The sequence below is a fragment of the Poecilia reticulata genome, linkage group LG18 (assembly GCF_000633615.1).
Source record: "Poecilia reticulata strain Guanapo linkage group LG18, Guppy_female_1.0+MT, whole genome shotgun sequence".
Classification (NCBI taxonomy): domain Eukaryota; kingdom Metazoa; phylum Chordata; class Actinopteri; order Cyprinodontiformes; family Poeciliidae; genus Poecilia; species Poecilia reticulata.
The window spans coordinates 5,002,826-5,020,225 of record NC_024348.1 but is presented as its reverse complement, the minus strand read 5'-3'; the positions used below and the strand labels follow the sequence as shown (position 1 = coordinate 5,020,225).

Here is a 17,400-nt window from a genome sequence, read left to right as displayed (position 1 = left end):
GGGCAGGACTCAAATACACAGAGTGTTGAAGTGCGTCCATGCACAAGTGAACGTTGGTCAGTTTCCTCCCAGAAAGACGACTTCATGAAAAGGGGGGTTTGTTTGTCCTCTTGTGGTGCTGAGGGGCGCTGGATTTAAACAGAGTGGAGAATCTCATTACCTACATGATGCACTGCCTGTGTTTACTCACGTTATCCACAAGTGTCTGACGCTCCCTCAGACACTTCCTCTGTTCCTCCTGACCAAAAGAAAAAGCAAACCAACTGACTTAGAGCCACAGTGACCAGGGAGTAAATATCATTTTCTTATTCAGAAAAGAACCCCCTCTGCTACTAAAGCCAGTGTGGTTTGAAAAACATTGCTACAGTCCGCCTGAGATGAGACGAGGTGTTTTTGTTTTTGTCTTTGTCTTGGGGGGGAAAAAAAATAAATCACAGCACAGAGCTGAAAATTGAAATGCATCCGAGTAGAGAAAGTCCTAGCCTAGTAAAAACCAGCCCAACGTCCTGTCAGCATTGCCTAACAATTAGCAACAAATGCTGGTGATCTACTTCTTTCCATTTTAAGCATTCAAACACAAAAAGGTAAATATTTTTTACAGCACATACAAACCATTAGACATGCTAATGAAAAGGTAAATAATGTTGTTTTTATTGCAACTTGCTGTGAAATTGCTTGACGACTGGGAGGTGAATAAAGACCTGAATCTAAAACATCAGCTGATTTCTGGGGGGATATTTTTAGCGGTCTTTCCACTGAGTGCGAGTTCACTTGAGAAAATAATGTGTATAATGAGTCACACATGCATTTGACAAATCCTAATTTTATCTTCAAGTCTAAATATCCTGCAGTGTCTAAGTTTCTCCAATTCTAAAGGTGACTTTCAGGGAGTTTGATTATTTTAGAGAGATTATACTGGCGCACCATGTCCTATACTTCAGTTAATCCCATCTAGCTATTTTCTGGCACCCATATTGGATTGCCTGACAGTGGGGTATAAGCAGAGATCCCTTGAGCTCCATTCTCTCATTCCTGTAGCTGAATTATCCAGCTGGAAAAGAGACAGTCACCCCAGCAAATACAGGGTATACCTACTGAATCCCGCTCATAAATCCACTTTAAATGTTTTCTGCCTTTAAATGTCATTATGCTGATAATGCCGATCTATAATGGACCACTGAGGCACAAATTATGGTTTGAAAGATTTTCTTGGTACAGTTTGGTCAAATAAAGTTTGTGCTTTTATATTTTTCTTCTGCGTACATGGACTTTCACTTGAAACTTGTTTTATTTTATTTTTTTTTATTAGTAAGGAACAAAAGGATGGGTCAAACTAAGTTTATCTGCCTTTGAGACACTAAGATAGTAAATCACAAACTAGATGTATTTTTCTCAATAACCTTATCCAGTTTGGTCTGTATGAATTACCAACAGGTACGAGCAAAATATGAATCTTTGTGAGCCAATAATTGAGTTAACTTTTTCAAGAAAAATTATAACAATGAATATGAAAAAGAATTTGGCACGAAATTCTGCTTGCACCACCAAAATACAATCCTAAAGGACTTTTCAACAAATGTTTGGTTTTGGTCGAAAACGTTCTCATGTTTTAATCTAAAATGAAAAATATATATATATATATAGAAGAAAACACATCAACACTGACATTGACATTAGTGTCAACTTGAAAGTTCCAAAGAAGAAAAGACTGAGCTGGGTTCATGCAATGCAAGGTTAACATTTCCACCAATAAATATCATTTTAGCTTAAAGTTTATAATAAATTAAATCTTCACCTCTTGATAATTTTTCAGTAATTTTGCAGTACTTTTCTAATAGCATCTAAACAGACAGACCGATGTGGAAAAACCATCAGAAATTATGTTTATGTGTGAGGTGGCCATCACTCCATCATTCATGCCGGGCCTTGGGGTATAAACACATCACTAGGGTGTGAGGACGGTTCTCCATCTATTTCATTGTACAACTTAGTCACTCAGTGGTAATATTCTGATGACACCCACATGTTGGCCTTGTGGTGGGCACACTGAATGACATCCATAGGGCTGATCCGTCCAGTCAGACATGAAGATGCATCAACTTACCCCCTTCGCTTGGCTGAAGGGGGTAAGTGTTCGTCGCCTCATTGCACAAGTCCCAGAGGAAATTAATAGAGGTAGAGCGCTCTAATGTGTGGAACTCTTTAGAATGGAGTGTTTTCTTAAAATTTAGTAATTTCTCTGTATCTATTGGTATTTGCTCTAAGGTGAAAAAGAAAACATTTCTTTTAGAGAAGTACACGAAGGAACGCTTTTAACTGCCAATTCACATCTGAACCTTTACCCTGCTTATTAAACCCCACACTAGCAGCAGCCCAGTCTGTATTGAAGCCTACATTTCCTTCTGTCAGAGTGTCATGCCTTTTTAGTGCTTCCCTTTTTTACACCCAAGCCTAAACTCACCTGACTTCACTCGTTCTCTCGCGAGCGGCACTCCAAAGAGTAATTGAATTTGTCGCCTCTTTGCTTCTTTATTCTCACTCACGGGAACACATCAGTCAAGCAAAAAAGGAAAAGGGGAGAAAAAAAAAAGTACACGGCGTAAAGTGGGCGAGGGACACACGGCGAGGCGGAGAGGGAGCGCGAGAGAGGGAAAGCAACAGCCTGGGAAGTGGAGTGTGTTAAACCGTTGCCAGCCTCTGATCGCACCACGCGGCCTCGTGTTTTTCATGTAAAACAACCGCCGTTCCTGACAAGCGCGTTTGTTGAAAACCCAGCAGAGGAACACACAAGAGTTTCAAAAAAATATTTATATAAATAAATAACTCGACGTGGAGTTGTTTTCTTCCGTCTTTTCTCCTCTTTCCTCCCACACCCGATCGCCTCCGACGCCACACCTCCCCGGATACACCGGCGCGCTAATTGCCGTCGACGTGAGTCACATACATTCAGCCCGCTTTTTTTTTTTTTTTTTTTTTTTTTTGCATTTTCAAGATAAAAAGAGAACTAGAACTGGCTGGCTCTGTGTCTTTCAACACATGGTAATTCATGTTTTACTGCTTCTGGACTCTTTTGTGCGAGCACGCAGGTGTGGTTGGCATGGAAAGTGAACGCATCGTTCCCAGTCGAACAAAAAGACGCCTTTGAAGTGCAGACAAGAAGTTGAGCTAAAGGCTCAGGCTGCATGAGAAACTTTGGGTATCTGGGAAAATTATAAACCCAGCCAGGAAGACACACTTTTTTCACTACTCTGACAAATAATACTTCATTGTCCACCCTGTAAAATAAAGTAATGAAATGCTCTTTATAGCATTTCAGAAAGATCCTAAAATGTAGAACTGGAAGCAGTGCGAAAGAACGTCCTTGTCATTAAAAAAAAAAAAAAATTAAATCTAGGGTTTCTCTTTGAAGTCAATACCTTCAGCAAAGCACAGTTGATGAATGCTGCTTCATATTAACTGTGAGGAGGGAAGAAAGACTGTTCCAAATCAAATTAACTTACTGCTAATTAACTCCATTCACTTCAGAGATGGATTGAGTGAGAATTAGCTAAAAGCAGCCCAGGACGGTTCTGGAGACTCCAGACTAGGAGAAAAAAAATCATTTGTCCTCAGCATCGTTCCTGCTTAATGTACAAAGATGTCATGGTCTCTCTGTGGAGCGATTAAAGCGGTGCGAGCGTCAACACCGCCGAGACGCGGTGCTACGACGGTCATCGCAGAGTATCCTTCAACTCCAGAGGAGGAAGTTTTGGACAGAGCTGCTCCTTTAAAACTTTTCTGGAAACTGCTGCTCAGGAGGAAAAGAGGCGAGTCGGCGTTCCTCAAGGACCACGGCTGATCCGACGTGATCAACATCAGATTTAGTTCTCAAATATTGCGAGCTTACTTCTCTGGCATCCGGCTTTCCTTTATTACTTTAGCTTCACAAGTTTGCTGTTGTAACCCAGAGAATCAGATGACTTATTGAAAACTTTGTTTGATATAACGGCAGCCAGATTGCGTTAGCTGACATTAGCGACATATCCATAATTTCCCCTCCCTTGGTAGAGTACATCCGGTTTCATTTCAAAATAAGAGCATCAACATAAATCACACCGTCTTTAAAGGGGCAGTGTTATGTAAAATCAACTTTGAGCTATAGACCATGTTATTTCATTAGCACTGTTAGCAAGACTTTATAGACAGGTCCAGTTTCAAGACGTTAAATCAAGAAGTAACTTTTCTTTTTAAGTCAGATTTAATACATGTAGCATTTTTACAACAACTGAAAGTAATAGTTACTGGATTATAGTATAAAATTACACTATGTGCCAGGAAAACATGATACTGCCCCTTTAATAGCCAACTGTAGCGAATTATTAGAGATAAGTAGAGAGGGCTAAATATTGCTACCTTGCAATTACATTAAAAACAAGAGCTATTTTGGTTACCGAGACTGTGTGAAACTAATTTAAGTAGTTAAAGATAAAACAAGAAACATTAAAAAATATAGTTAAGCTAGCCTTGGGACAATGAAATTGTACCCTTTACTGGCTTTTTATCTGTTCAGCTCTTTAAAGCTATAAAGAGCCAAATCACTGTAGGTGATTTCAGTAAGTTCCTAAAAGATTTCTGCTGCTGGAAGTAGCTAATCAGTGTTTGCTCTGTAGAAACAACCTCTGAGTCTGCAGAGAGCCCCTCTCAATCAGAAGGCTGCCGAGTCCATCCTCACTTTCCAACCCCAGATTCTTGATGTTTCTCCAGGCAAAACAGTACAGCTAAGGAGTAATTTTCCAGTCTTTACATCGTCAAATCTGCAAAATCCAAGCCTCCACAGATGGGTGTTTTTATTATTAAAAATACAAGACAAAAGCTTCCAAACTAATCACAGATAACGGTTTGAGCAGCCGACGCAGGTGGAAATATATTCCCCAAACTTAAAAAGAACGCATGGATCCACATCCACAAAGGACACGCGAATATCTTTTGATCTCTGTATCATTTTCTCACATAATGCTCAACTTGTACATAAGGTACCTTGGAGGATACAATAAAAGAAGATTTAGAACTGAAAGAAAGGCTTCAAAGTGATGTGTCACGATGAAAGTGAAATGCTGAACAAATCCTAATGGACCACATTTCAACATTCTCTCCAGAGTTCTGTAGGATCAGCTTTCCTATTGTTCCAATAGTAGCAACAAGGAGCAATACAGGCAACCTCTAGCTCTATAGAACTGGGTACATAGAAGCTTGAAGGAAATTATGTAAATGAACTACCTAAACGAAGTTCATTCAAAGACACTAGTAAAATTAAATATAAAAACTATCCAAAACGTAGTTAGGGATAACTTAGTCCTAACTCTAGGACTAAGTTAGGACTAGGACCATTCTTGACCAACAGTGTTGGAGAGCAACCACAATATATGGACCACTCAAACCGAGGTGTGAATATTCTACACGGATTTGAATTTTAGAAATACAATTGTTTTCTTGTAAATTATTTAAATTTGTCAAAGAAACAAAATGGTATTTTTAGTTTAGCAAAAACTCTAAAATCTCATAATAGCCTTTTATCTCGTTTCAGCTGGATGCGTCATTACACCAAATCAAACCAATGTAGCCAGCGTTGGTTAGCCATCACCAGTTAATCTTGAGCCAGTTGTAGCTCAAATTTAACCACCAACCGTTGTTTCTAATAGGACCAAATTTGGTTGTTGCTACAATTTCTCCACAATACATTTGAAAAATAAAAATCCACGCACAAAAAAAATAAAATATTCTAATAAAAAAAAAAATGTAGATTTTACTATAAAGAATTTAGCTAAAATTTGTTAAATCCACTTTACAAAAAATGTAAAAGTATTATTTTAACCTGGAGAGCCTTTTTATTGTAGCCATATAAGCCCCACAGCGATATATTTCTCAGGCTCTCATGCAGGACGGGTATCAGTCATCCATGACAGGAAGCCAGGAGCCAGTCAGCAACGTTGGAGAGACACACTGACAAGATGTATCCTGACGGCAATGTCGACTGGCAACCCTGTAGTGCCTGAGCTTTACTTGTCATTCAGAGACAATGCTGAGAAAAAGACAAGGAAGAACTGAATGTATGTAGTATGAATGAGGGCATACAAATTATATATATATATATAAATATAAAAAGAATGCATGGAGGTTTTTTTTTTTTTTTTTTTTACACGTTTAAACGATTTTCCTCAAAAGGAACAGCCAGCAATCAAATAAACTGTCTGTTTAGAACATGAAGCGTGACTGAATACCTTTCACATTAAGTCAAGATGGTTCGTGCGACGGCAGATGTGACAAAAGAGCATGCTGGCTCATCGGCGTGTATGTGCGCGTGTGTGTATATACACACCTGCGTGAGCCAAGATTTAGCATGCAAAAGGAAGACATGCATCCCATTATAAAACATTACGCTTCCTTCTAAATACTCGATTTAAATTCAACCAAAGTCATGTTTACATCAGATGTACCCCACAGGGAGGTAATCCTTGGACGTGATTGGCTACAATGAAATGTTGATACCTGAGGGCGGAGTGTGGGGATGGTTGCAAGAGGCAGAGGATGAGGCATCTTCTTTGTGTCTCTAAGCTAAAACAAAGATCAATGTTAATGCCATAGAGAAGGTAAACATTTAGATTTGCTACCAAACTGAGATTTTAATTCAAAATCAAAATATTCATTTGACTGTCAAATGAAGTATTTCATTTGACTTTGTGTGTCCTTAATCCTATTCAGGGTTGTAGGAGGGGCAGAAGTCTATTCCAGTCTTCAATGGTACATATCCTCTTGCGAAAGAGATTTTTTTAATGCTAATGAATGTTAAGAATTTAAAAATGGACACATTTGTTGCATGGTATAATGGAAACACACCAACACCCAGCAAACACAAAGTAGCTGTTTCCATTACAAATGTGTGCAAAACTGTCAATATTCTGCTAGTGTAAAAAAAATTATTTTGCCACTGCGGTGGCATTAAGTAAGAAAAAGTTTGAATCACATGTGAATAAGCGTGTTCATATAAGTCACTAAAAATATAACGCACCATCATCATGCTACAACTTCCTGTCCTCTGCCCCGTTTCCAGTAAGTTATTTTAGCAATGTCAAATTGCACAATTATATGGTCAATGGAAACACAGTTGTTGACACCCGTCTCCCGTGCTTGCATGTCAATGGCATGCAAAAAGAAACCAGTGTACATAGATATATGGCGTATATGTATGGACAAAATGTGCATTTTGACCAGTATAGGTCTAGTCTGAAGTTCCATTTTGTCCGTCATATATTGCCTTCATATCGAGGTTTGTAAAATGCAGTTAACAGATATAGGAGGCCCTTGAGATCTCATCCAGGGGATCCCAAGGTGTTACAAACCCCCAGCAGCAAGTTCTGGCATGCCCTGTGGTGTCCAAGTGGGACTCACCTGGGAAAACCTTAGAGAGCTTCCTGATCCAAGCGGATTTTATCCACCTGTATCCAGAATCTCATTTTGCAAGTGATCCATTACAAGACTACAGACGAGGATCAGAATCCTGAGTGCGCATGGTTGTTGAGCCTTTCCTTTGGCCTACCACCACGGGAAATCTGCAAAATCTGCAAGGGCGCTGACCATAATCCCATTCTCTGGATCCAGTAATTAAAACAGAAGAGGAAACCTCTACCCAGCAGTTGTGAGGGACAATAACTTCCTTAGATCGTGTAAAAAAAAATTTAAAAATCTGCTGCGAAAATACAGAAAGAGTCACCAGTTGGAGCAGTTGTGGCAACTGCTCAGTATGACATTTCAACACCCATTCACTGCTTCTCATAGCAGCCATAAACTCAGAGCATTCACAGCAGCATCCTCTGAAGTCCCACCACATTGGTGATTTACAATCAAGCTGAACAGTCGGTGCAACTCTTTCAACCGTCCCAGGGAGAAACATCTGCTCCGAGCTTGGCACTTTGTCGTGTATACATGAAATTATAAAAGCACACAACATACTTTCACCACCTTTTCATTCAGACTAAGAACGGAGCAAACTGTGAAGACGTAATGTAAATCAACACTACCTTTTAAAAAAAACCTATAAGGGTTTGAACAGTCAGAATTCACCCTGGAAAGTTCTTAAACCAGGAAATGGCAGAAATAATTCACAATTCCCACATGGGGGTTGAGGGTGGGCCAGGAGTTTGGACTGTCGGCGCCCCTTTTGGCGCTCGTTAATCACTCAGGCTACTGTAAGACAGCCCACCAGGGATGACCAGAACACGCGCATGTACATTTTTTCCCTCCTAAACAGGTGTGGTCACAGTGTCGCTTTTTAAACATGCCTCTCCCCGAAACAATCGATCCACGTAGAATAGAGAAACCCTATTATACGCCCGGTCCAGTTTCCAAACGCATACATCACGTAGACACACGCGCACACACACACACCCACACACACACACACACACACACACACACACACACACACACACACAGAGCGATGCTGTTCATCGCCACAGAGAAGACAGAAATAGATGGAAGAAGAGCTGGGCTCAGGGTTCCCCAGGGCTAGCCAACAACTCAGAGAAGAGAGGCAGACACAAAGAGAGTCCTTTCAGTGGTGAAGGCTCTCTTCAGTCAGAAAGCTGGTGTCATGTTGTACAGCTTCACCCTTGGCAGGAAGTCCTCTGGGAACCAAAGTTCTCAGTAAATAAAAGCCGTTATGATGCTCCGGATAACAAATTTACTCCTGGTAGATGGAAAAAAAACAAAAAACATTTCCAGCACTTTCAGTTGAATTTCTGACTATATCACAGCACTGAGACTTCATTAGAGAACATTCCTCTGAACAGTAAAGTGTTGGCATTAATGGATCTCTGTGCTGCATTTCCATTAGAAATGGGCACAAAACCTTGTCGAAAAAACAGTTTTATGATTGCGGCGTTTCCATTAAATAAGAAAAACTAAATCGCACATGAATAAGTTTGTTCTCGAGATAAGTCATTAAACATGTTGCGCCATCATCCTCCAACTACTTCCTGTTTTCTTCTGTGTGGTTTGTGCCAGTAGCAACATCCGGTTGTTGATCATAAGATGCCAAAAATGTTTCCATTGAAGTATTGTGAAATAAACCAATTTCGATACAGACGAAAAAAAAAAAACACTTCATCCTAACCGCAAAACTCATCGAAAAACTGAAGTTTTTTTCCAAACTGGCATTAATCCATTACGTGACTTTATTTTTNATATATAATGTTTGCATCATGGTGCAATAGCAACAGCTAATTCGCAGCACTTGTCCCTAGATGGGCTTTTAAAAAAATAACTAAAAATTGAAGTGATAATCATTTAAAATAGCACAACATAATGTATACAAACAGAAAAATGTAAAACATCAAAAATGGGTACAGTTCTTTTTTTGACATAACCAGAGTTTTGTTTGATTTTTGAACATACTAAAACTAGTGACGGACTTTAAATCAACAGGAAGTGAGTTCCAAACCGCAGATCCTCTCACAGACAGAGCACTTTGAGCAAAAGTGGTTCTTCGAAAGCGGGCCTTACAATTTCCATCCAAAGCTGCTCTGGTAGATCTGCTACGGCCCTGCAGTCTCTGTATACAAATCGCTTAATGGTGTAGGTGCAAGTCCATTTAAACACTTAAAAATCAATTTTAATACATTATCATTTAGAAAATTTGTAAAATCCAAAATGCCAAATTTAACCAAAATGTGACAGTGATGGAATCTAATCGGCTTTTGATATAAAACCTTTAAGGCCCGATTATAGAGACTTGCTAATGGTTTGAGTAGTTTGATTAGTCTGAGACCAGACAGTAGGTCCGTAGGTAAAATGTGAGGATCAGTGAGTTTAAAAACATCTCTGCACAGTGAAGTGTCAAACAATGTCTAATAATTTTAAAACAATTTATATTTGATCCAACAGTTTTGCAGATTTTATCAACATGGCTCCTAAAATTTAACTGAGCATCCAGAATTATTCCTAAATATTTTTCTTGTGATACTGGTTCAATAGGGTCCCCATTGATCTGAATATTCAAGGACTGCCAAACTTTTAATCAAAAAACGAAAGGTTTTTCAAAATTGCCATGTTTCAATTAAGAACATTTATTTCAAATGTTAAATTGCACAATCATATGGTCAATAGAAACAGCTACAGATAATCATCATTTACTGACTGGAGAATTAGTGGGGATTGTCTGGTATGCTGCTACATTTGTTCAAATGTATTAGACAACTTTGTGTCATTTATCAACTACAAATCTGAACTGAAGCTGCTTTCCTTCCTTTCATATCTATATCCTGTCTCTAGTTTAGGGATAACTCCACATACGCTGATGACTCAACTATTTTTTGTCGTTAGGTTTGTCACAATAACAAATTTTACTGGATGATAAATTATCCCAGAAATTACAACAAACTATAGTCATTTCCAGACAATGTTCAAGGAATATGGCATAATACTAGTTTTAAAGATCAATAAACTTTGATTTTGTAAAAAACCCGCAACACTGGAAGTGGATGAAAAGGAAAACAATAACCACAAAAACAAAACCCTAATTTAAATGGTTTATGAAATCTGTAAAAACTGCCCTTCACAAAATATCAGAAAAGAATTCCACTACTTTTAATTTATTATGCGATGAATTTATTTGTTAGTTACCACATAACATTACAGACACTGAGTCTGCATGTTTATAAGGCCAATAATTGGCAGGGGCAGAATTTAAAAAGAAAAAGAAAAAAAAACTAGTGAAGATTGTTTACCACTTTCAGCCCTTAACAAAATGCCTTCTTTTAAATGCCAGTTTGAGACAAACAGACAAGTGCCTTTAAATTCAGCTGATTTCAACCAAAAAGGTCAGAAGTTTGGGGAAGAAAGAGCCTTAAAGTAACACTCCGTCAATCGAAAACAAGCTTTTAAAAAATAAGCCTTAAGCCACGTCTTTTCTTCACTGAATGTGGTGCGCTAAATCATTTGTGTGCTTTTAATAGGCATTAAAAAAACTAGAAAATGTTGAAACTCATTCGGGTTAACATTTTTTTTAACTGTCCTTCATGAGAGTCCCACCCAATCTGCAAAAAACGAGGTTTCAATTATGTTCTTCAAAGCCAAAATTATGTGTGATATGCATGTCACCAGACCAGAAAGCTCAATATGCCATTCAGCATACCGAACTGAGGAAGTTTGTGGAGTTTTATGTAAGCTGTTATGCAAGTAAGATGATACAAAATTAAAGGGGAAAAGATTTTTGCTGTTCTTGTTCTGCTGACAGCAGATGTATTACCGCCATCTGCCAGCCTCACCCCCTACCACTAGAATGATTTTTTTTTTTCTGAAAACTAATGGTGGGACATGAATCAAGTGTCAGATTTATGTTTTTAGCAAATGATAATGGTAAAATAGATACATGATGAAATATTGTGAGCATACACAAAAAGGTGTAGATGCAACAAAAGCTTTAAAAACTTGATTTAGGCAAAAAAGAAGAAAAAAAAACAGAATATCTTTAGGACTTTTTGGAGAAACTTGCTGGAAAGTCTCAGAGTGTGGGATGTACTTCTTACCAACATGCTGAAGGATGATTCAACATGCGTGGGTGTCCTTACATTGCCACTGATTCCAACATCAGCATGTTGTGACATCTGTGCGAGTCCACATGCCAAGGAGTTATGAGGCAGCAGTCTGGTTTCATTGGAACTTATCCTTATCATAGCCCGTCCAGTGGACATGAAACTATGCTGGCATCGCGGTACGAGAGTGGTTGAAAGAAAAAAAATGGTTTCCAAAAGTGTGATGTGGTGTTTAGACATTAGCTAAACTTTAATGTTTTAGACTCGATACATGTGGAGTTTTGGCATGTCCCAGTGTAGATTAAAGACCAGTTCCTGGTTTTAAAATGTAAAACTTCTGGCTTTAAATTTGCGTCTACATCATTGCTAATGGAAGGAATATTTTTGCAATGATCACTGCTGCCCCAATTTGAACAAGCAACTCAAATGTATATTCAGCCTAAAGCAATATTGTTAACATGAATATGTACTGAGAGGAATTACTGTCATATGACTAGCTACATAAAATCTATGCAACATTGATTTCTTTCCCTCCCATTTTTCCTTTTGTACTAAATCTTGTTGGCATTTCAGGGTTAAAATGCAGATGCTGTAGGATATGAATGAACATGTATTGAATTTTTGTTGTAGAAAACAAAAATTCAATCTAATTTTTTCCTCTACACACACACACACACACACACACACACACACACACACACACACACACACACACACACACCTCTCTATAGTCATGGGGATTTTGGCATGTGAGGGTTAAATTTATGGTCCGGGTACAGAAATGAATGGAAGTCTAACGCTAAACCTAAATCCTAAACCTAACCACTCCCCCCCCCCCAAAAAAAACTCTCCTGGGGCCTGTGCTTTGGGTCCCATAAAGACCAGAGGGTCCCCATAACGTAGCACTTGTTGGAAAAAAAAAAAAAAAAAAAAAGATGGGCTTTCCAATGTATCAAATATAAGTTGATGCACACACACTCAAGTTCTGCGGAGGCTGTCCAAGAAAAAGCTGTACTGCGACCTCATCCATCAATTGACCAATCACAGCTAGCCAAAGAAAAGTGAATGTCCCTTCAAAAAGAGAACTCAGGAAAGCTCACATGAAGCTGGTTTCAACAGCAGCGCTTTTACTAGCAAACTGTTGGGGCCATTTATCTTCTTGCTAAAGCACTTTGGAGTCTAAGAGGTGGAGGGTGGCTTCCATCACGTCAGACCGGACATTATCTAGACTGATGCGGTAACGGAAGCCACCTGGGCTGTTGACCCTTTCAGCGGAGATTTACCTGTAGAAACCTTAAAGACTCAAAACTGACATAATGAAACCAGAAAGGAAGTGGAGATTCATTTTTACCTTCCATCCATCTGCACACTGCTCATAAATGTCAACCCTAGAGAAATTGAATGGCCCCATTTTTCTGTGTTTATTAGACCGAGATGAACTCACTCTTTTCGACCTTTCAGTGTACACACGCAGTTAATTGAGTATAAGGCAGGCCTAGAGTTCTGGAAGCAAGTGGAGCGCTGGGCAGGAGGATCCCTGCGGATTTATCGCCTCGTTTGGAGGAAAAAAAAAATGGAAGAAGTTCTTCACAAGACAGACAGGAGTCCAGCAGCAGAATGTCAGTTCTTTATTAGTTGAATAAAGTCTTAAATGCCAAAGCATCACTCTACCATAAGGTATTTCTGAGATGTATTACGACTTCAACACTGAGCTGCTTGGGAATATCAGGACTATTTTAAACTGTAACTTGAGCTCAAACTTAAAACAGAGACCCATTTAAAACTTTTTGTATTTGCTTTTAGATCTACATCAGTTTGACTGGAGCAGATTAACCACTAGGTGTATCCAACTCACTGCTGAGCAAGCTGACAAGTTGATGCTAAATCCAGTGGATCTACTGTGAATCACTTCCTGTTCCCAGGAACTGCCCTCTTTTCCTGGACCTGAGATTGTCCTCCGACATCCTCCAAGAGTGAAATAGCATCATTGGCTAAAGGTCAAAACACCTGATTGATGTGGGGAAAAGTGCAGCAATGAAAGAAAAGTCTGAATGGGAAACATTGAAGTTTTTGTATTTGTTAAGAGGAAAATTGCATAATTCTTAGCATCACAGGTTAAAAAGCTCCACACACAAAAAAAAATGGTAGTTTACAAGCTCCAGCATGCAAAACACAGCAGTCCAAAGCAGCTCCCTTTAACACAGATTTGCATTCAAAGCAGTTCCTCCGCTTCATTCATCTAATTCTCCAAATCTGCAGCTTCTGTTGTGCTCTTTCACCTTCTCCACTGGCTTTAAATCAATACAAAACACAAACACATATTCAAGCTCTATCTCGCATTCCATAATACATCGTCCATACATCACATTATTCACCAGACAATCTGTCTCAATCCAGCAAGCGGTCATTTCTCCTCCTCCCAGACTCGTCTGGCAGCAGAACAGCAGCTATAGACAAAAAACGCCTCTGACTGCTGGGGACGTCCCCAGCAGACACCAGCACCCCCCATCCCACCAACCCAAACCCCCGCCTGGTGTCTGTCAATATCCATCCACAGATGCCGAGTTTGTTTACAACGCTCTCCACAGACTGAATCCAAAGCCTTTAATTTCAACACTGCAGTTTTTATTCCTAAGGATATTCTACAAATATTACTGTAGACATGGAGAAAGACAACATGTGTCTACAGTTTAATGCTGCTGGGATTCCTGAAGGCCATCCGTCTGAAAAAAGCATTCACACGCCTTATTTCGTCATTTTACAAGTAAAAACTTCACTGAATTTTAAATGGATTTTTTTTTTTTTGTGACAGAGTAGAGTGTGCTTGTCAAGTAGCAGGAAAAAGATGCCTGGTTTTCAAGTGTTTTGTTTACAAGTAAAACACTGCATTTCTAAGCAGCAATCCCATCAATCTGATACCCTTAAATAAAATGAAGGACATCCTGAATTGCCTTCAGGAATCACTAAAAGTAAACAAGAGTCTGTCTGCGATTCAATCTCAGTATGAATCCATCAAATAGAGAACAGAGCATCATAAAGACTAAAGCCCAGCAGGCAGGTGAGGCAGAGACTTCATCAGGCTGCACCGATTTCCTTCGTTGTGTTTGATCAGTGATGAGCCGATACTTGCATGTGAAACTATGACTGTGGGACGTGGCTTAAAAATAAAATCCGTTTTTTTTTTATAGCAATTTCAATTTTATTTGGTTGTCTCCTCACTTTTCAAAATTACCAGTGACAGAATTTTTTATTTTTTTTTCAAAATTGGCTTTTACTTTAATAATTCCGTCTGTGAATTGACCTGAATTCAAGGTTGAAATAAATAGAAGCTGTAAAACATTCTTTTTTTTTAGTGAAATAGCAGCTTGAGTGGGTTAACATCACTCTGGAAACCCAAGAAGAGAATTGGTGAAAAAGAATGTGTAGGTGAGAACTGATGGACAGAATGAGGCAAATCACTGAAGAAAAACTGCTGGAGGACCCAACCAGACAGCCAGAGCTACGATGGAATAATTTAAAATTTAATTAAAAAAAAAAAAAAGCTACCTTTATCTGACAACTACAAAAGCATGCCACACCTTTCAGAATATTTACCCAGACCCCTGAAAGCCATGCATCCTTTCCATTTCATAATAATGTTCCTCCATCATATAATATTCCAGTTACACATTAATAAAGCTTCACAGCAAGTTCAAAAAGAATAAACACTTTTGAAAGGCACCATACCTCCATTATTATCATTACCTAAAGTAATGCAGCATTCCTGTCTAACAAAGCTTCATTATCATTTCTGTCATGGCTAGCGCGCGCGCTGCTCGTCTCCAGACACGCTCGCGCACGCAACCGCGCCGGACTCCCTCGGAACGGAACTGAATAACGCACAGAGGCACTAATGAATCCAAAGTAGTTTTCTACAAGTTAATCAGCACCGTTGTGGCTAAAGCACGAAGCATTCTGGGAGTTGTCCGACAATATGCCAGGAATCCGGGCGCTGTGTGACCTGGACGGAGGATAAGGTGTCATGACAACAAAAGCCCATCTAGCGCGCGTGCAGATGGGGCACCTGGACGCGTAAAAAAAAAAAAAAACACCGCTGCGTTTCAGATCCTTCTGTCTCAATAAGTTGTTTTAAGGGGGGACAGGGCGGAGGGGGGCTGATGGATGCTGGAAGGTGATAAACCGGAGAGGGATGTGGGTAGGAGGGGGTGGTGGAAGCCAGCGGCTCGTGACGGGACGGGACGGGTTACTCACGCTGCTGTTCTCTCCCGTCCAGTGGACCATCGCCTGGTTGTGCGTCGCATCTCCTTTCAGCACAAACGAGCTGCTGAGCAGGGACATCCGTTTATCCCAGGACGCGGCTCTCCTGGCGCGCGGCACCCCGCCACCGCCGCCGCCCGCGTCAAACGTCCGATCCTCCCCGCTACCGCCGCGCCGGCTCAAAGACCCGCTGTCCCCCTGCACGGCTCCGGGCAGCGCCGTCCACACCGCCGCGGCGGTCAGCAGGAAAATGCAGAGGCTCGCGGCGGCCGCGGAGACCGCTCGTTCCGGGCGCAGAGTTCCCATCGCCTTGCTGGTTTATTTCTGTGCGCCGTAGGAGCGCGGAGACTGATGGAAGAGGCAGCTGATGCTTGTGGGAGACGGATAGGTGCACACTGGAAGCTGGAGAGGCAGAGAGTGAGGGTGGGACGCTGAAGAGGGGAAGTGGAGCGAAAGCAGACAGTGTGAACAACGTGGACGCGTCTCCGAGCCAAGAGCGGTCCGCAGGAACGGCGCAGCGGTGCCATCTGCCGTCCTGCAGCTGCAGCGAGCCGCCGCCGCCGCTCCACTCAGTCCGTCCTCATGTGGAGTCAGAGGGGGTTGGGGGGGGGTTCACATGAACGGGCCCGCTGGTGGGGGTTTTCTAACGCGGGGCTGTCCAAACTTTTGTCACGTGGCCCAAAATTGTCAGCTCGAACGACTGAGTTTAGGGCCGATGTAGGTAAAAAAAAAAAAAAAAAAAAATCCAACAGATATTCTGAGTTTACTCAGAAAAGTTTTGATTTTCAGATTTTGTTTTGGCAAATTTTTTTAATTTTTCCAACTCAAATTCAATGTTTTGAGAAAATTATCTAAATCAGAATTTCAGTGGGGGTTTTTACCCAGCAAAGTTGACTTCTGAATTTCTTTTTTTTTTTTTTTTTTTTTTTTTTTTTTTTTACAAAAGTTGAGATTATATATTGTATAAAAGTGCTTGTGGGCCAAAAAAATTGTTTTTCAACAATAAACTAAGCAAGAAATATTTTTAATGAAGCCAGCAATCAGATTTTTCTAAAACACAAAATGGTTTTTCCTTGTTAAATGAAAGGTTGCTTTGCTTATTACTTATCGTTTTGGACTAAAGTGAAGAAAACTGAAATCGAAGGAAATGGTTTATTCTCAGCAATAAAACCAAGATCTAGATCAGAGGATTCCATTTTGGATCAATCTCTGGTTGTTTCAGCTAGAAATTTGAGATTTTTTATTTTTTGATCAACATAATGAAACAACCTCAAAGGAATCTCCAAAACGATCAGTCCAAAGAGTTATCTGCATAATGTTGTTGGACCACTTCAGGCTGTGTTGGTGGGAAAAGAAGGGGGTTAAATTTCACACTTGAGCCAACAAAATAATATCCCCCCCCCACTGGGTCTGTCTTCCCATCTAATTATGAACCGGAGCTGGATTAGAACCATGACTCCTGGGATTAGGATTTACTTTGTGGAGGGGAAATCTGATGTTTTCCACGTGAACAAGGATTTATCTTTCCAGCCTGATGTCATGTTCTGTTTCTGTTGATCTGGAGCTAAATGTACAG

At 40.1% G+C, this 17,400-nt stretch overlaps 1 protein-coding gene across 2 annotated transcripts in view; it reads right to left on the bottom strand.

Annotated features, from left to right (window-relative positions):
* Positions 1-16,409, bottom strand: part of sorcs2 (sortilin-related VPS10 domain containing receptor 2) — a 301,656-nt gene extending 285,247 nt beyond the window's left edge. Inside the window, exon 1 of one of the 2 annotated variants that reach the window (XM_017310548.1) lies at positions 15,819-16,409. In XM_017310548.1, the coding sequence (XP_017166037.1) occupies positions 15,819-16,130 (312 nt within the window). In that variant the 5' untranslated portion in view covers positions 16,131-16,409. The remainder of the gene's footprint in view (positions 1-15,818) is intronic. The other variant, XM_008435096.2, reaches the window with a different exon arrangement.
* Positions 16,410-17,400: the final 991 nt, after the last annotated feature.